This window comes from Aythya ferina (genome assembly GCF_964211825.1).
Source record: "Aythya ferina genome assembly, chromosome: 21".
In the NCBI taxonomy this organism is placed as follows: Eukaryota; Metazoa; Chordata; class Aves; order Anseriformes; family Anatidae; genus Aythya; species Aythya ferina.
Window position 1 is genome coordinate 1,256,654 of NC_140319.1, and position 19,370 is coordinate 1,276,023.

At 56.9% G+C, this 19,370-nt stretch overlaps 2 protein-coding genes across 2 annotated transcripts; both read left to right on the forward strand.

Annotated features, from left to right (window-relative positions):
- Positions 1-47: 47 nt before the first annotated feature.
- On the forward strand, positions 48-12,954 carry SZRD1 (SUZ RNA binding domain containing 1). The gene is made up of 4 exons (XM_084494831.1): positions 48-159; positions 8,115-8,164; positions 9,310-9,564; positions 10,196-12,954. The coding sequence occupies exons 1-4, from the start codon at positions 109-111 to the stop codon at positions 10,296-10,298; spliced, it is 459 nt and encodes a 152-aa protein (XP_084350957.1). The 5' UTR covers positions 48-108; the 3' UTR covers positions 10,299-12,954.
- A 508-nt stretch (positions 12,955-13,462) lies between these two features.
- On the forward strand, positions 13,463-18,600 carry NECAP2 (NECAP endocytosis associated 2). Its single transcript, XM_084495127.1, has 8 exons — positions 13,463-13,619; positions 13,699-13,799; positions 13,981-14,085; positions 14,656-14,737; positions 15,334-15,442; positions 16,251-16,431; positions 16,934-17,018; positions 17,341-18,600. The coding sequence occupies exons 1-8, from the start codon at positions 13,522-13,524 to the stop codon at positions 17,387-17,389; spliced, it is 810 nt and encodes a 269-aa protein (XP_084351253.1). The 5' UTR covers positions 13,463-13,521; the 3' UTR covers positions 17,390-18,600.
- Positions 18,601-19,370: the final 770 nt, after the last annotated feature.

Below are 19,370 nucleotides of genomic sequence, written 5' to 3' on the forward strand. Positions count from 1 at the left end.
GCATGCGCGCTGCCTCCTGCGTGTGGGGAGGAGGAGGAGGAGGAGGGAGGGAGGCGGCGCGCGCATGCGCCCTGCTCGCTGTGGCGGCGGTGAGGGGGGGGCGCTAAAATGGAGGACGAGGAGGTGGCCGAGAGCTGGGAGGAGGCGGCCGACAGCGGGGTGAGAGCGCGGGGGAGGCTCGGGAACAACCGGGGGGCGGCGGCGGGGCTGGGGGGACCGGCGGGGAGCGGCTGGGGGGCGGCGGAGGGCACGGGAGCGGCCCCCGGCCCCGCGCGGCCGCCCCCACAGGGAGCCGGGGGGGGCCCTGGGGGCCGCTCCCGGCCCGGAGCCGCTCCCCGGCCGCGCTCTGTGCGGGCTCTCGGCCCTCAGGGGGACCCCCCCGCGGTTCATCCTCCTCAGGGTCCCTTCACGGCGCTCGCCAGGCTCCTGGGGGAGCCGCCGCCACGCCTGCTGCAGTTGTCCGGGGGCTGGGTGTCTGTGAAAGCGCTCGGGGCGCGGGGAAAGCCGAGCTGCCCCCGGCTGGAGTTATTATTATGCAAGAGGGGAGATGGATGCTGCCTGCTGGCAGCCGGGGTATTTTAGAAAGGTCACGCTTCGGAGCTGCGGCTGGCAGGAAGGGGACCCTCTGCTGCTGCTTGTGGCCGCAGGAAGTTAACAGGCAGCCCCATGGACCCGCGCGGGGCTCAGCCCCGTCCCGCCTGGCGCTTTGCTTCGAGCAGGTGGGTGCTCGTGCAGCACGGGCTCCGCGGGCTCTCCGGGCTGCTGCAGCAGTCAGAGGGACCAGAGATTCAGCAGAGAGACCCAGAGAAGAGAAAGGGGAAGGGAGCACAGGAAGAGGCTCGGCTGTAGGGCAGACAGCGTGACTGATGGTGCTCGTTAGGAGGCACAGCTGCCTTTCGTTGTGGAAAACCTGCTGCAGTTAGCAGGCAGGGAGGCTTGGACAGCCTCAACGAGGTGAATCTTCTGTTGAAAGGGTGAGGAAAAACTGTGTGCAAGAGCTGGCCTGATCCTGTAATCACGGTATCTTTCTTGTTGTTTTAAGGAGCTTCCATTGTTTTTTTTCCACCCATGTCTTACTTGACGTAGATCTGAGGTGGATCCCAACTCAGAGGCACGATGCAGAGGAAGGTGCAAGAAAACACTGAAGATGAAAGCTGGCGTGCCAGGGAGCAGCTCTGACACATCCTGTTGTCCTAACGCTATATGTATGCAGTTGAGATCTGGGTAGTGAGTTCTCAGACCCTTGAGCACACGTGTAAGCAGGAGAAAGGTAGCGAAAGGGATCCATGGTGGGCTTCTGAGGCAAGCTGCCTCCTGGGTATGTCATCTGGCAGTAAGCCACCAAGAGGGCTCTGTGTGGAACAGAAAGGCTGCTGAGATCTTCAGCACTCATCCTTCCCCGTGTGCGTGTGTGGTTTTTGGTGCTGGGCTGCTGGCAGCACCTCTAGGTGCTGAGGAAGGTGGCTCAGCAAGAGGCAGGCTGGGGCTGCTGTGCACGCTGTGGTCTCCCCAGTCATTATGTCACCTCATGTAGCTTTTGTGGATTTGCCTTTCAAAACAAGCAGCACGATGATCTTAATTGGCAGACGGGCGCCCTCTGAATGGGGAAAGCCCAGGGAGCCTGGCACACCTCCTCCTTCAGACGTGGTCAGGCAAGCAGCTGTAAAAGCAATCCGTGATCTTGTTCTTTAACGTGGCTTCTTTGTCTCCCATTTTTCTATCAGCAGAATTGCCCGGTGCTTGCCAGAAAGATGGAGCTTCTTGTCTGGCGTGTGCCCCCCCCGAGTGACCGCACGCTAAGCAGCTGCCCCCAGCTCCAGCGGCTTTGCCCACCCAGGAGCTGTGCAGGCACAGCAGGGCGGACGTGGGGTTCTTCACCCCAGGCTGTGGCAGCAGAGCTCCGTGGGGCTGGTAGATCTGGCTAAAAGGGCTCTGTGCTAGGTAACTGCGTGGTGTACAGGTGTTTGAAATGTCTGGGAGATGGAGAGGTTTTGCTTGTCTGTGAGTTACAGACAGAAAACTGGTGTGTGAGTAACGAGTGAGCTGTCCAGGAGACTCGTGGCAGGGTCAGGAGCGAAGTGTGAGGCTTCAAAGACCCGGTCTGGGTTAGTAAGCACTAATGTGCCTTAATGCATGGCTCACTTCTCTTTTGTGTGGCTTACCTGGCTTCAGGGAAGAGGGAAATCACAAATGGGAGGTGTATTTGTTGCACCTCAGCCTGTTTACCAGGTTAAACTAATAATTAAGCTTCAGGTGGGAAGCTGTGCCCCAGTGGCCGGGGATCCCAGAGGTACTGCATGGCCCCACCTCGGTGCTCCTCGGCTGCGTTCGTTGCCGGTTCCTGTCACAAAAGCACAGCTAGCTAGAGTCAGAGCCTGTCGGTGTTGTCTTAGTAACTTCAAAAGAAGTCATTTTGTGTGATTTTCTGTGCCTAGCCTGCTGTCGGGCCCCGTGCAGAGCAGCTGGCTCCCACCTGCAGCCTGCCAGCACCCCGCTGTGGGCCAGAGCTGGGATCCTGCACCGTGCTCCTGCAAACCCTGTGCCCGCTGCTCGGGGAGGATGTGGGCTTTGTCCCTTGTGTGCGTGGGGATTGTCATCTGCTCGTGCTGCTGCGCTGCTGGAGGACCTGAGGCTTGCAGAAAAGCCCGTTGCTACTGCCTCTGATCAGGCTGATGCACAAACAGCCGGCAGAAGCTGGGCTTCCTGCTCTGGATTTCACCCTTCAGCGAGGTGAATCGGGGGGTTGGAAAGGGCTGAATCTGGGTTTTGGCTGCTGTTGCTTCAAGTTGCTAAATGCGATCAAAGTACACAAGTCAGGAGGGAAACATTTCAGACCACGAAGCTGTGACCTCCGGTCTGTGAAGTTTGTGAGCTTCTTGTGTGATCGGGGAGAAGTCAGCGGGGTTTCAGCACCCTTCCAGGACTGTGCCCTGGAGGAAAGCCCTGAGGCTGACTGCCGACTCCTGCTGTGGGGAGAAGCACTGGGAGGATGGCTTCTGACACTGGACTACGGTGATATTTGTAAAATATTTACTAAATATTTGCTTTACATGTTTGTAACTGGCCCCGAAATCACTAAACTAGGAAACAAAAACTTGTTTCTGCTGGCTCTGCCTTGCCCAGGCGGAGGCAGCCTGATGAGAGGTGATGCTGGTAGGCGGGGAAGGAGCAGGCACCAAATGCCACGAGGTGAGTGTCTGCCGTGGGTCGTGGGCTGCCTGAGTCACCAGGGAGCAGCCTCTGCTCGCTGCCACTTGCAGCACCGTGACCTTGGTGAGCTCCTGGCCCTGCTGCCTGACCCCGTTTGTGGGTGCAGGAGGCTCGGGTGACCTGGATGAGGAGGTGCGGTGTGATGAGCTGGTGTTAAAATGCTGTTGCGTGTAGCGGGAGGACAAGCCTGCAGCTGGGAGAGCTGAGGAAGGCTTCTGCTAGGTTTTGGCCTCTGTTTTTTCAAGATTGACTTCAATAAATTCCATGTCTGGGTCTGGGGAGGGGACCTGCAAGGTGTCTGTGTGGCCAGGAGCTGGGGAGGGAGAAGCTGCAGCCCTGTGAAGTGCTTCCCCCCTCCCTCCATCACGTGTTCGCACCGGGAATACCGTGTGGTGCCTGGCAGAAGAGGGGAGCCTTGCCAGGTCTGCTCCTAAAAATACCCCGGTGTCTGGTTCGTAGCTGCTGAGGAGCGTTATCTGCCAGGGGGAGATGGAAACGCCGGCGCAGCTGAAAGCATCTGCGGCTCTCCTGGCATTGCCTGGGCCACGGTCCGCTGCCAGGGCTTAATGTAAGCAGAGTGACTGGAGAATTAATTAACGGAGCAGGCCGATTCCCAATAGCCTCAGGAATCGGAATGTTCCAGTAATTAATAGATTAATTTATCTTCAGAGGAAAGAAAGAGGTAGCTAACGAGGAGTCCGTTCGGAGCTATCTTAGGATTATCCACTTCTGCTCTGGCTTGGTGGTATTTTCGGCATACCTTGTGAAGCAGTGAGTCAGCTGCAGCTGCTGGGTACCCGTCAGCAGCGTTGGTAACCTCCGATGTTAAACCCTGCTTTTTTCTAAAGAGAGCGTTGGCAGGCCTTGGAGCTTGTCCCTGGGTCTTCACGAAGTGCCAGGGTACCCGCTGGTGTGCTTAGGGAGTGGATGAGGTCGGCGTTGGTGTGGGGGGAGCAGCCCCAGACCCGATTCCCCCTTTCAGGGTCTGATCTCCGGTTTGGTGGTTCGGGTGGGCAGGGCAGAGGTGCTCAGAAGTAACGTGCAGCAGAGCGTGGCTGATGTTTGCCTGGAGCCTTGTATCTGAAATGTCATCGGGTCTGAGAGATCACAGCTTCCTTTAGCAGTGTTCCTGTGAAGGTTCGGGGCATTCCCTCCTGATTTCTGCCCGGTAACTGAAGTACAGAGGCAGAGGGGGGGAAACACCTAGTGTGAGAGCCCTGTGGGGAGCCCAGGCTTTGCCTTCCTTAAAATATTGTCACAGCTGCTCAGAAAACCTGGGGGGAGGAGGATGCTGGCAGTTACCTTGCCATTCCTTCTGCATCCGCAGAGCTCGGAGCTGCTGCTTTTGAGTCTCTTTGGAGAGCCTGTGCTGGGAGCTGTGTGGAGGTTCAGGAGTGTTTTGGGCAGCAGGGGGCTAACGGGGGGGCTCTGCCTGTGCTTTGCCACGGGCTGGGGGAGCCAGGTTGGCCAGGGGGTGCCTGACCCCGTCTGGATCCCGACCCCCAGCATCCCATCCGTGTTGCTGTTTTTGTTGGGGCGGCTGCGACGAGGCTGGAGCTCGGCTTCCATGACGTCCTCATCCACAAATGCAGCTTAAATGTCAAAGAACAGCGTCTTCTTCGCGCTGCGTGCTGGGTCCCTTTTAGCATCCAGACATAATAGCACTAAAAATAGGCTGCTGAGATTCTCCACTAATCTTCGGGGAGGGTGTTTTTGTGGAGAACGGGGGCGTAAAGGGCGCGTGGTGTCTGGATATAAACCTGCTCATTTGGGAAATGAAGGCTGGGAGAGCCTCCTCACCAGGCTCACGCCATCAGCAGATTAATAACTGGTGGTTGTGCAGTGTGACCTGCCCAGCTCCTGGGTACGTGCAGCTCCGTGGCCTCGGATGCCAAGCCTGCTCGCCTCTCCTCTGTGCTTGTGCCTCCCGGTTGTTGGAGTGCTTCTGGCACTGGCTCTGTAAGTCAGCTCCTAATTTTATCTTGTTACCCGCAGCCCGGTGGCAGGGTGACACAGGAGACAGCGGTGGGAACGGCATGGCATCGGCAGACAAACAGATCTGCACACAGCACCAGCAGGGATTTTTTTTTAACCATAAGCTGTGTCAAGGTGTTGGTGCTCCTCAGACCCGTAGCTGTGTGAGCCCATCGTGAGCTGCGTGAAGTTGATCCACTTGAATTGACAAGGCTCTTCAAACGTGAACTCCTTCACATCTGTAATTCAAAATATAGCTGTAGCAAGTTGGCAGGGGTGTGGCACTTGCTGAGAAAACACAGTCAATCTCTGCGTTTAAAAAAAATAATCCCCCAAACCAAATTTCTAATGAATCAAGGGGTAAGCAGGGTGCTACTTTTTTTTTTTTTTTCTGCTGGCCATTGATTTAAACACAACATTGGAGACTCCACTGAAGCCTTCTGGAGGAAGGCAGAGCTCTCCCGGCAGTGCCAGGATTATTAGGGCCGTGTAGGGCTAACAGTTCTTTGGGGTGGGAGAGAAATTTGGGGTGTGTATTTGGTGGGAGTGGTGGCTCAGTGGTGTTCTGCCGGGAGCCCTGTGTGTAAAGGAAACCTCAACACAGAGTGCTTGGGGGGAAAGAGTGGAGCTGTGGGACTGTGAAGGGCTCTGCTGGGGTATAACGATGGCAGGGTTTGAAGGATTCCTTGGAATATGCTTGTGTGTGCTGAGCAAATAAAAGAGCTGTTTCTTTCTGGCAGGGGAAGCTGCAGGTTCTGGCAGCGGAGGATGGAGGTGGAGGAGGTCCCGGGCGTAGGAGGGGTGTGGAGAGCTGTCCAGCAGCGCTCGGTCACGGGCAGTCGCGTTAATCAGGGCGTTTGTCAGATGACGAGGTTGAAGTGACGCTTTGCAATTACAGGACCTGGCAGGCTGAGGTAAAGAACACGACGTTAGCCCCCGGACTGCCCTGCAAAGCGTACAGGAACATAGAAATGTGGACGTGGCTTGTGTCAAAGCCACTGCTCCCCTGCCAGGAGGGGAAGAGGGGAGAGCAGACCCCTCGGGGCTCATGGGGCTCAGCACCGTGCTCCCTGGTCAGGAGCTGTGCCCGAGGCCCCACGCGCTGGTGGAGATCCTCCCAGGGGGAGATGCCCGCTGTGAGACAGGACTGAAGGTGCTCCTGGGGTGCTGCTCCCTGTCAGCCCTCTCCCCGGCACGGCGAGATGTTTCACAGGGGCTATTTGGGGAAGCTTCCTTCCAGGCAGCCCTGGGGAGGCGCAGACATCTACTTGAGCTTGAAGATGTGTTTTAGACTCCTCTATAGCAGGCTGTAACCTCGTGGTGCAGGGCAGACGGGTGAGCTCACCCCTTGCCTTAACTGGGCTGTCCCTGGTTGTTGCCAGCCGCCCCGAAGCGCTTCCATCCTCGGCCGGGATTTCCATTTCCCTGCTGCCTTTCCTGGCCATGTGGGCAGGAGGCTCCGTGCTCCAGAGCAGCACAGGGATGGGATTTTTCTCTGAAATGTGTCCTCTCGGAGAGGAAGGAAGCTGCAGGTGTGTTTGCCCTCAGCGGGAGGCTTCAGTGGAGATTTGGCCTGTGGCTTGGTGCTTTGTTAAAGCCCTGGCTGGTTTCATCCCTAGGGAGCGACGTGGCCTCGCTGTATGGAGCTGGGTGGAAAATTTGACCTCCCACCCAGCTGTATCTCTTTGGAGTGGCTCTGAACTGCCTCTTCTAGGTAGAGGGAGGCTACTGTGGGCTGCGTGGCCGGGAGAAAGCCCCGTAATTTGGCATTTGGTTGGGACTTGCACTTATTCCCTGCCTGCTGGGGCGTCGGGGAGCTGCTGTGCAAACAGATGCCACGGTGAGGACGTGGGGCAGCGTGGCTCGGACCCGGGCTGTGCCTGCTGGGGAAGGCTCCGCTGGCAGCTGTGCTGTAGTTAAACTGACCTGAAAAGCAGAGCGACTGTGGCCTGCCAGGAGCTCGAAATTTCCTGCAGCATTGCCAGTTACTGGCTAGTGAAGCTGGGACACTCCCAGGTACTTTTTTTTTCCCTTCATTGATAATTGACAGAACCTCGCTGCTGTTTGGGAGGCTCAGCAGGGGAACCTAAAGATACCGGAGAGGCGCAGCTCGCTGCGGAAGGTTACCAAAAGAGACTGGAGGAGCTGAAAGCCGGCGTTGTTTTTCTCTTCAGCAGGGTTTCTCTGTGTAATTGCTCTGATTGCATAACGTAAACACCTTTGGTAAGATAGGTGCAAGCCTTCGACAGAGGTTGACATGCTTAAAGCCACATTATTGGCGCTCGGTAATTACCGCGTCTTTCCGCGTGTTGACTGACTCGGCAGCTATGTTGCAAAGCCAAGAAGCTGAGGAGGAAAAAGCAGAGTTGGCTAACGAGGCTCGGCGAGTCCCTGCCCTGCCTGACGTGCACCCAGGGACTTGCTGTGAGGGAGGGCTGTTGCAGCAGGCAGCAGGAATGCAGACCTGCAGGCTCCGGGGCCGAGCTGCGCCGCTGAGATCAGGCGTGTGGTCTGCTGCGGGTCCCCAGCCGCCTCCTGCTGTTGCTTCACGAGGATTCTGCCAGGGAGGTTTGGTGCCAGTGCCTGCTGTGCCCGGGAGCACCTTGCTGAATGCGCCTCTGCTGCTCCTTGCTGCCTGTAACGGGGCCTTCTTGCCAGCTCAAGTCCCTAAAATGAGAGCTGCTCTCCGGGGGAGATGAGTGCCTCGAAGCTGCCCTGTCACCGTGCCACACGGCATCTTCCACCGGCTGTAGGTTTGCCAAAGGACCTGGTGAACGTCCATAGTGCCTCTGCTCGAGATGTGCTCTGCCTGCCCTTTGTAGCAGGGCATTGCTATGGGCCAGAGGGAAACTCAGGGTGGTTGTGGACAGACTCAACCTCTGACCTCAGAGATGAGCCTTCATGTGTTTTTTTTCCTTCTTCCTTTGTAGGAAATAGACAGACGGTTGGAAAAGAAGCTGAAGATCACACAGAAGGAAAGGTAATGATGCTGCACAGTTTGGGAAAGCCTTATTTTCCTGATGGGCTACTGGATGTCTGAAAACCTGGGGAGAGGAAACGGAGCCACTGTGAACTGATCGGGAATCAGGTCGGAGATAAGCACTAGGCAGCTCTGTGATCGTGCCACTAGGTGGCTCCTCCGATCCGTAGCAGAGGAGCAGAGAAGTTCTTGAGAGTGATTTTATTTCAGAAATGGGTCTTCCAGATGATGTAGCTACAGCTGTGGGGAAGCAGTTTAAGAAAAAGACACTCAGAGGAAGAGATGGGTGAGTCAGGTGATCCCAACTCCTAGCCCTAAAGTGGCTTGCGGGGTCTTGCATCAGTAAGACTTTCTTTTCCTGCTTACTTTAGGTTCAGGTGGGGGTGTGTGTTACTGTGTCCTAGCACAAATGTTTCCGGTCACTTGTGACAAGTCTCTTGTTTTGTTGGTTCTTTTCCCCATCTGACTTTTAGTCGGCTGCTTATGGTCATGGTGTGACTCCTCTGGGACTCCCACGCAGGAAGGGGACTGTAGGAATTCAGTGCTGAGACTGGGGCTGGGGCAGGCTCCGAGGAGTGAAATGGCAGGGTTTGGAAGCAGGAGGCGTCACCAGGTATCCTGGTGAGAGGAGCTCGAATAGGCCGGGCAAGGAGTGGAATCGAGGTGCTTGCACCAGCATCCTTGAAGATGTGTAGAAGCTTTTCTTTGAACAACTTTGGTGTGTAAGGTGCCTTGCACAGCATCCGCTTCCTGCATCAGAGGAGACTCGATTGGCTGTCCAGGTGTTTGAATCTGAACTCGGTTCTTAATGCAGGTGCCTGCAGCAAGCTTCAGATTCTCTCCACCTGTTCAAAAGTGAAATTATCTTTGGTCTGTGTCTGATTTCCTTGCCTTTGGTCAAATTTAAGATGTAGAGCACAGCAAAAGCTGATGTTTTCCATCCCTTACTGAGCTAATCTCCTACAAACCTGCCTGACCCTGTAGTTTAGGGTCACAAATATAACAAGGTCTTTAATTATTGCAGGCTGCTTAGTCATGGGAATGACATCTGACTGTGAGGAATTCACACACAGAGCTAAAGTCATGCTCGCAGTAGAAAACAAGTACTGAGCAAACGTGCATTGTGTTTTGTTTTTTTTAAACAGTAGAAAATCAAAATCTCCTCCTAAAGTGCCGATCGTGATTCAGGACGACAGCCTTCCTTCGGGTCCTCCCCCACAGATCCGGATCTTGAAGCGGCCGGCGACGAACGGCGTGCTCAGCAACCCCAACTCGGCCACCAGGCCCGCGTTCCCCGTGAAGTCCTTGGCACAAAGGGAGGCAGAGTACGCCGAAGCCAGGAAACGAATACTGGGCAGCGCGAGCCCCGAGGAAGAGCAGGAGAAACCCATTCTAGATAGGTGAGAGTGGCCTTGGCATCATGCTGTCTCTGTGCTGGCTCCTTGCAAACCCCTTCCTGGCAGGAGGGGGGGACGTGCACCTTCCAGCATAAAGTGTGAGAGGCGAGGAGGAAGGAGTGTCTTGTTAACAAGCGTGGCAGTGTGAAACTCAAATATGCAGCAGCTAAAGGGATTGCTTCTGCCTGGTTAGGCAATAAAGGTTACCTTGTGCCCTTGAAAGAGCACTCTGGGGATGCAGAGAGGAGTGCAGGCAACCAGAACTATTCTGGCATGACAAAGCCTCATCTCTGCTGAAGTTTTGACTTGAGGTGCTCTCACCTGCAGGTGGGAGACTGGGGTGTAAGCGCTCCTAAATGAACGCAGGTGGCTTGGAGGCACTGTGCTGTCCCTTGTGGTTGTGGTGCGGGTCTTGGAGAGTAAGACTTCCAAGACTTTAGGACAGAAATGAAGTGCTAGTTCACTTCTGGTCGTGTTCCCCATCCCAGGGAGCAGTGCAGCAGGCCTGTGATGGTTGTCCCATGGCAGTGGCTTTCCACCAAAGCAGGTGCAGGAGCGTCTGTTGGAGGCGTGCATGTTGCATTACACAGACGCTGCATGTTGTGTCCGTCTCTGATGTCCTTTCTCCTTGCAGGCCGACGAGGATCTCCCAGCCGGAAGACACCAGACAGCCCAATAATGTGATCAGGCAGCCGCTGGGTCCTGACGGTTCACAAGGCTTCAAACAGCGCAGATAAACGTGGGCACGAGAGGATGCTGCAGGAAGCAGGGTCAGCTGCCGCGGGTCGCACTGCCGTGGCGGACAAATGGACTTGAGCAAAGGGAACTCCCCGGTTTACTTGCACTGTGATCCCCTTTGCTCTGCCCACTGTGACCTCCAACCCCACGCACTGTGACCTCCCCGCTCCACCCACTGTGATCGGCAAACCGCCAAGGGCTGTCCCCAGTCACTGCAAATGGAAAGGGGAGGGGGGGTGTAAAGGACTCGGACGGGTGCAGAGAGCCGTGTGTGCCACTTTGGCTGAAGCTAGCGCCAGCAATAATGTTTGTTGTACTCGTAACCTGGGATTTAAGGAAAAAAATGGGAAGCCTCCCCAGATGCGCATGTTGTCTTTATCACTTTAAGAGCAAGTTTGGTTTCAAAGGATCTCTTCTTTTTTTGTTTTGTTTGTATATCAGATCGACTTTTGAGGGAGTGCATGGGAAGGGTTTTAACAGTTTAGTTTGTTTTAATTGAGAGAGGTAGTTAAGTGTTTGAAAAGGAGTTTCACTGAATTTCTGCAACTTTAATGGCTAGGGTTTGGCAAGCTTAGCTTCTTGTTCTGTATTTCTACTGCTGCCAAGCAAATGGAAGCGGACTCCCGGCTACCCAGCCTTTCTGGTCGCCTAGGCCTGGGAGCCAGCGCAGTCCGATGACCTGGTTTACGTATTGCACCTGTTAAGCTTGGCTAGTGTTTTCTGCTGGCTTGAGGAAAAACTTAAAGTACATCTTTTTGTGTTTGGGGAGAAGGGAACGTAGATGGATCCCTTGGCAATGCCTGCTGCATGGTTACTGCTTGCAGCGGAGTGGGGTGGTGAGGAACTAGGGCTCTGCTGCATCTGGACATGCAGGCTAGGAGGGGAATAGCGAGTGCTGTGCAGCTCTGCTCTGCTCCACGAGGTAAACCCACGCGAGGAGCCCCGCTCAGTCCAGCCCACGCTCACCCGGCGGCTGGGGTCACGGCAGGGAGCGAGATGGCTGCTGCTCCAAAGGTTCGAACCCAAGTGGCTTATGATGGACCCGAAGGCTCTGATCTGTTACGGTACGAGCTGTACCTGGCGCATTTCCTTCCAGAAATCACAGACATCGGGAGCAAAACGTGTTTGGTGAAGTCTGGAACCCTCCTGACATTGTGCGCTGCGGGCGGTGACAGCTGGCTTCAGGGAACGGATGGCTCCTGCTGCTCCAGCTCCTGCAGAGAGGACGGGGCCGCGGGCAGCTCGCGGGCTGAAAACTTCCCCGGATGGCAGTGGCGGAGGAGAGCCGCGCGGCACCGCCAGCCACGTGTCACAGGACGCTGCTGACCCTGGGTGCTGCCTCGTGCCCGGCGCTGTCCGTCCTGTTGTGCTGTCCGGCTCTGCACACTAGCCAAGCTGACCTATCTCCACGTCGCTGTCTCCGGGGATCAGATGAACACTACAGCTCTTGTTGGGATGGATGCTGACAGCGGCCGCTCGCGTGCGAGCGGCTCCAGGCTCGGGGCCACTTCTGCCTGTCGCTGGGACCCCGACAGCTCCTTCAGCTGGAAGGCTGCGGGCCGGCGGCTTGCTGCGTGCTCAGTACCTGGGAAATGATTTCTGGCCATCAAGCACTGCTCTGTATGGGTGCTGCCGGCTGCTTCGTGCTCGGTAGGTTTGGAAACGAGCACACGGAGCGCCTTCTGCCCATACAGGAGCGACCGCACGAAATGCCTGCCACGCCGCGCTGTATGGGAGGCTCCCGTACGGGAAGACGCGTACGGAAATACGGCTTAAACATACTGGTAAAATAAAACTACCTGTATACAAACAGACGGAATCTGCTAGAATGTTAATCGGCTGAGGACTGTGCTGCCCTCCCCGTGGGTCCCCCGAGCGGGCGAGCCCGAGCGGCTGGTGGAGGAGGATGGCGAGGTGGGGAAGGGCAGGAGGCTGTCCCCCCAGGAGCCTGGCCCCAGATCTCCACGGCGTCGGAGGCTGTAGTCTTGCTGTTTACCAAGCTCCCTCTCAGGCTGGAGGCATCCACAGCTGCTTGGCTGGCAGCGTTTTTTGGGTCTTTCTGTTTTTGTTTTTAAATTTCCTCCTCCCTGCAGGCTGGTGGCAAGGAAGAGTCCCTGGAAGAGCGGCTCTGCAGAGGGAAGGCGGTGGGGAGCGGGAGGGCAGAAGGACATTAGCAATAACCGTAGTCACCGCGCCTTTCCTTAACTACTGCTCAAATAGCTTTGATTCCAGAGGGCCAGCGGCTGGCGGAAAGCCACAGAGCCCAGCTCCCGGCGTAGCTTCAGCTGCCCCGCCAACCTTAGACGTCTTCTCCTGTACGTCAGGTGCCTACAACCCCTTCTCGTTGCACACGCGACCTTGTTCTCCAGCACCGACTGCGCGTTAAGCCGCTTGCCGGTGGCCTCGGCGGCTGCTCCGTGCCCGTGGCACGGCCGGGACGCCTCCGACCTGCGGGCAGGGCGAGGTGGTGATCCCGGCGGCAGCACCGCGGCCTTGCCCGGGGCTCGCCCCGAAGACGCGTCGCTCTCGGGGGCACCGAGCGCTTCTCCCGCCGCGGCACCTGGGACGCAGCCGGTGCCGCCCCGTCAGAGTGCGCCTAAGTATGCAGATAAACATTTTATAAATTGTATTTTAAATAAATGTGTTTAAACTTTTCACGGTGCGCTTCGGCCTCGTGACTCCGCCGCCTTCTCTTGTGCCACATTTTGTCCCGTTTGGTGCCTTCGGGCTCCCCGGGGGGGTGGCTTGTGTCACAGCGTGACCGACCCCAGGAGGAGGCTCCTGGAGCCCCTGTCCCCGGGGGGGCAGCACCCAAGGGGGGCAGCGCCCATGCAGGTGGCCCCCTGGGGGCACAGCGGGGCTTGGGGGTGCCCGCAGCCTGCTGCCGGGGGTGGGTTTTGGGCTGGGGTCCCCTGTTTGGAGGCAGGGGCTGCTGGGCTGCCTGCTGGGAAGAAGGCACAGTGGGGGCACAACACTTTTTATTTTTTTTAATTTCATTTTTATTCATTTCTTTAATTTTTTTTTTTATTATGTCTTCAATCCTTTCCTTTTATTTTTCCTTTCCTTTTATTTTTCCTTTCCTTTTATTTTTCCTTTCCTTTTATTTTTCCACCTTCCTTTCACTGCTGTTTGCCGGTGCCCGCGGCCTCCCCCCGCCAGGTGCCGCTGCCGGTGGCGGTCCCGGGGCGGTTCCCCGAGGCAGCCCCGCGCCCTCCCGCCGCGATGGCGGCGTCGGAGGAGCCCTACGAGGCGGTGCTGTGCGTGAAGCCGGCCGTGCACGTCTACCGCCTGCCCCCGCGGGCCTCCAACCGCGGCTACAGGTGCGGGGGGGCCCCGGGTCCCCTCCCCGGCCCCGCTGTGGGACCTCGCCGCCTCCTCAGCCTCCTCCTGTCTCCTCAGGGCCGCCGAGTGGCAGCTGGAGCGCCCGGCATGGAGCGGCCGCCTGCGCCTCACCGCCCGCGGCAGCACCGCCTTCATCCGCCTGGAGGACAGGGCCTCGGGTCAGGGGGGCTCCGAGCTGGGGGTGGGGGGGCTGAGGGGTCGAGCTCGCGGCTCCCCGGGCTCCAAAATCCCTCGTTTTTTCCTCAGGAGTGGGGTGGTGCCCACCCGTGTCCTCCCCGCGGGTGGGTGGTGCTGAGGGGCCGGTGCCGCGCCTCGACCCTGGCCCTTCTCTGCTTGCAGGAGAGCTGTTCGCCCAGGCGCCCGTGGAGCAGTTCCCCGGCATCGCGGTGGAGAGCGTGACGGACTCCAGCCGATATTTCGTCATCCGCATCGAGGACGAGAACGGTGTGGGGCTGCGGGAGCACTACCGGACAGGGGGGAGTCATCCCTGAACGTCTTCAGAGCCCGTCCTCCGTGTGAAGGGTTCCTCTGAGGGCTGCGTACAGGGACACATCACCTCAGTCCTCCTTGCGCTGTCCTTCACTAACAAAACCCAGTTTAATCAGTCAGTGCGAGGGTGCACCTGCATGCGCAGTTGTCACTGTGATCCCAGCTTCGGCCTTGACTCGTTCACGTTGATTTTAAAGCTGGGTTTACTAGGGCTATAAATCAAGCCAGCAGGCTGAAGTAATGATGTAAATGCAGCTTGGCTATCTGGAAGCACAGTCACAATTTTCTTCCTGCCTTGCGTTACAAGCCCTGCTGACAGCATAAAATTGCTTCCCCTCCTGGGAAGTTGGTGGCAGTTCCCTTTCTGTGGAGAAGGAAGGAAGACGTCTGGCTCCTGTCCTGCTGGCATCACGGTTCCCTTCTCAGCTCCTGCTGGAGGAGATGATGGTCGTGGGGGGTGTGAAGCGGGCTGGCTCCTGGCTCCTGCCATGTTTTGTGATTCCAGCCTTTGCTCTTGTTCCCCAGGCCGCCGTGCTTTTATTGGAGTCGGATTTGTCGACCGAGGGGATGCTTTTGACTTCAACGTAGCTCTGCAGGACCATTTCAAGTGAGTTTGGGCCTTTCCCTTTGTCCTCTTGGTGGTTTCGCGTGGTGGCTGCAGGTGTTCACCAGAAGTGCTGGGGGCAAGGAAGCTGTTTGCTTCAGATTCACTCGAGCAAGGAAGCACGGCACCAAGAGGTTTACAGGTGGAAACTTCTCTCTCTGCTCAGCCTTTATGCAGGCTGCTTTCTGTCTCTGATATTCCCCAGTCTGTATTAGTGGACTCCCAAATAGTTACCCAGACCAAGACTGGGTAAATTCCCCCATTCCTTTCTTTCCCTTCATTTCACCAGTAGCCACTCGAGGGACTGGGACGCAGCTCAGCTCGCTCGCTGTGTGGCTGGAGCGTGCTGACACACCGTGTGGGCTGCACTGACGGGTGGGAATCGCTGCCTCCGTGCTGCCTTGTGGCGTGTTCCTCCAGCAGCAGACAAGGTCCCAGATCACACCCAAAAAAGAGCTGAAAAGAGCTGTTAAAAAGAGCTGCTGCCAGTCCCTCAGAGCAGGGGAAGATTTGTCTGGCAGGATTTGGGCAGGGCTTGCCTGGCAGAGCAGCAGGCAGGTTGTTGAGCCGTCCTTTTCTGTTTTCTTTCCTTCCTGCAGGTGGGTGAAGCAGCAGAGCGAGCTGGCCAAGCAGGCTGAGAACCCTGACCAGGGACCCAAACTGGACCTGAGCTTCAAGGAGGGGCAGACCATCAAACTGAACATTGCGGTGAGGGCTTTTGCTGGTTAAATCTGCTCCAAACATTGTCCTTCGCACGCTCCTCAGGGGGAATCTCACCTTGCTGGCCTGTAGCTGAGGTGTTTTAGGGAGCCTGCTGCTTCAGATGGGTGTCTGCAGTCCTGCGTGGCTCTGCTGGTTTGCCTCACCAGCTCTTAGCTCTCTTTGGGCAGTTTGATTGGATCCAAGCATGTTCCAAAGACAGATAAATATGAAGTACAACATACAAAAATAACACCCAGTGGTTTTGATGATCGTCCTAGAAACGTGGAGGAGAAACATCACCAAACCCCTTCCTTTCTTCCTAGCATAACGGGAAGAGGAAGCGTGAAGGACATTCCCTTGCTCTCTCTTGCTAGCCCCGTTTCTTGTCAGATGTGAAATATTACTTCTTGGGGCTGCAGGCTTGAGCTGAGCTGTCTGCTGCCATGCTCAGCCCTCACAGCCTGCTTCTCCCTGCTGCTGTGGTTGGGCGGCACAAGAGGAAGCAGCAACTTGGTGCTGAAATCCCCTGGTGGGAGGAAGCCTGCTCAGAGCTGGCGGTGGCACGCTGTGCGCAGTGGTGCACAGAGGGGTGTGTTACAGCTCCCAGGCACAGAACCGTCTGTGGGGATTCACAGATTCAAAAAAAACATCCTTGGTTTCACCCCAGTTGCTGCACTAGCAGTGGGACAACAAAGCACAGCAGTCTTTTCCCCCTTGCTTGTAAGCCTTGGCTGGGAGGGAGAAGAGGAATCACCCTCTAGTTCTGGATTTAAATGTGGTACCACCTAAGTTCCCCTCTCGTGTCCCCTTTCAGAATATGAAGAAAAAGGAAGGAGCAACGGGGAACACCAGGCCACGTCCCGCAGGTCCTGGGGGCCTGAGCTTGCTCCCGCCACCTCCTGGAGGCAAATCTTCCTCTGCAGCTTTTCCTTCTGGAGAGCAGCCGTCGTCCTCGCTCTCTGTGCCTGTCCAGCTTCCAGGCACGCCCATCACAGGTCTGTGTCACCTGGAAATGGTTGCAAAGCTCTTTGAGTTGAGTTTCATCCATCGAGGTCTGTTTGGAAAGACTTCAATAGCACGCCTTGATGCTGCTGTAGAGCTCCTCCTGCAGGAGGAGGTGGTGTCAGTGCCCTGTTTGACGGGGCAGCTGAGGCACAGCAAGGAGAAGTGATCACAAAGCTGTTCAGCCTGCCAGGCCAGAGCCAAGGCAGCATCCAGCTCTCTGACGTCCCCTAGCTGCTCACAGCTGCTCTTTGCTTTGAGAGTTTTGGGAAGCAGACGCTTTGCAGCTGAAAAGCCGGTGGGGTCTGAACCCCACTGCACGAACCCTGACCCCTCCTGCCTGGTCTTTGACCATCTGTGCGCAGCACAGAGCTGCGTGCTCGTTGGTGCTGGGAAGGTGAAGGTGCTGCCTCGAGCTGAGAAACGAGTCGGCAACAACAGCTTTTTCTTTTTCTCCCTTCTTTCTGCCCCTCTGACCTCCCTGGCTGCTGGCAGACTCCCTCCTGTCCTGGCCGCAGCCCGCTGCTGCTCCCGCTGCCCCTGCCACCGACGCCTGGGGCGACTTCACCAAAGCTTCAGGGTGAGTCGTGTGGGGCTTGTGGGTTGTGTGGGGCCGTACCTGCAGCACTAGGACACACCTGGCCGGGCCAAATCCTGCTGGTTTTACTGCTGCTGGAATAACGTAACGGGGCGGGGGCACTGCTCCACCCCTGCAGGGTTTGGATGATCACAGGCTGGGGGCGTGCTGCGCTGTGCTGGGGGGGGCTGGGGGGTGCTGAGCAGTTACGGGGCAGCACCAGAGGACCTGTTCCTCACTGTGCTGCGTGCCTGGCCCTTCAAGCAGCAGGCTGCAGCCCCGTGAGGTATCTGACAGCTTTTCTTCCCTCTCCTTCTCCCTCCAGGTCAGCGTCTAACCAGACACAGGCGAATGCCGGCTGGGTGCAGTTCTGAGCCAGCCCCCTCGTCCGCTGTGCCCCGTGCGGGTGCTGGGGGAGGATCACGCGGATTCCACAGGACCAAAGCAGGGGAGGGAGGTGCTCCCTTCCCCTCAGAGCTAGCATGCTGCTTCAGGACACCCTGCACCTCGTTTCTGGTGGCATTGTACTCCCCTAGTCTTCCCCAGGCAAGAAGTGAGACCCCCCAAGCCCGGCGCTGGGGTTAAAATGCAGAAGTAGGAGCTGGAGAGCAAACGAGCACGTGCCTTAAAACACTCCGTGCCAGCGCCCTCAAACGTGGGGGCTCTTTTATTTTCTGCCTGGCTCGCAGCGAACCTGTGAGGCTTCAGTGATCTTTTCTGTGCCTTCCTTCCCCTCTTACTGCACTAACACGGCTGCAGGAAGCCAGCAGCTTCATGGCCCTGCGTGTCCTTAACGGCCTGAGGGCGGGAGAGTGCTCAGAGCTCTGCTGGAGGGCTCCCCTTTGTTTGCAGTGCCTTTGCTGGCCGATTTGGGCAATTTTTTACTAGAAGCCTATGCAATAGAGGCGTGTTGTGGTGTGCAGCATAGGGCTGCCTCCGTCACAGCCCCCTCAGAGACTTCCCCGCTTTCTCCTCGTGTATTTGTGAAATCTTTCCTCTCCGCCAAGCAGCAGGGCACATCCTCCTGGAGGCTTCCTGCGTGCAGAGTCCTGCTTTATCTCCTGCTCCTGGAGGTGCCTTTGCATTGTGCCAAGTGTCCTGCTCTGGGCGTCTTGCGGGGTGCTGAGCATCACCTGATGGTTTCTGAGCACTTCCCTGGTGAGCGTCCCTGCTGTGGGAGGGGGGAGCAGGGCTGCTGCCTGCAGAGAAAGGCGAGCGCAATGCTGAAATTCTTTCTTGCTCCAATCAGGGTTTTTCCCCTCTATTTTGAAGATATATTTTTACTTTTTGCAGGCATTTTATTAATCAAATATATGCAATGAAGGACAGACTTGGTTTCTTTAACAGAGCTGGGCTTGAGATTCCTCTTTAAAAAATAAATATTTTCTTACCTATTTATATTAAGGTGAAGGCCTTCCACAGCACGAAGTTCTATTTTTTCAGTGTTTCAGACTTTTTATTATTTCCTTTTTCAACTGGAGGGTAAGCATTTGCATTTCAGAGCTTAACTTTGCCTGGCAGCACGTGGGACCAGGTGAGAGATGTGACACTTCAAAGCGAACAATAAAATCATCTGGATGCCAAATGTGACGTTTTTACACCCAGGGAGTTGCCCGTGCGGGTCGGAGCGGCTGTGAGGCTTCCCGAGGTGGGGAGGAGATGCTTGGGAATGGTTTTGTGCTGTCCCCTCCTTCCTGGTGTCGAGGAAACGGCGCGGGGCACTCGCCAGCGAGGCACAACAGACGGGTGTTGCTTAGCAGTGGCTTTGCAGGGCGTGAGGGACTGCGGGCAAAGCAGGTAAGGGGAGAAGCGGGGAGATGAGGCCTCGTGTGTCCCCGGAGCCCATCAGGGAGCCTCGGGGCAGCTCCTGGACGGATGTTTTAAGAACCAGGACCTGAGATGAAAGCTGTCTGCGGCAGCAGGACGTGTAAATCCTCAGTCCCATCTGCTTGCCCTGGTGTGCTCTCTCCTTTGCTGTTAATCCATGGGTTGAAGGGGTGGCGGGGAGGTGAAAGGGCACATTCCCTCCTCGAGGGGGGGCAAACAGAGGCTGGGAAATGCCAGGAGGGTGAACCCCTGTGGGACCCGAGGCTGGAGTGATGGTTTCAGAGCGGGGATGCCTCCAGCCACAATGCTTGCCCTGCAGCCCCCAGCAGGGGTGGTGCCGCAGGGGATTTTGAGCTCTGATGGATTGACCAGAGCATTTCCTTGCTGGGCACACACCCTGCGGGCACTTTGCTCGCCGGGGGGCAGAAAGCGGCGCCCCGTGGTTCCCTCGGGGTGACAGCAGCTCCCCGGGGGCAGTCACGGTGGGGGAGCTGCGTTGGGGGCTCTGTCCCCGAGGAGGTGAGATGG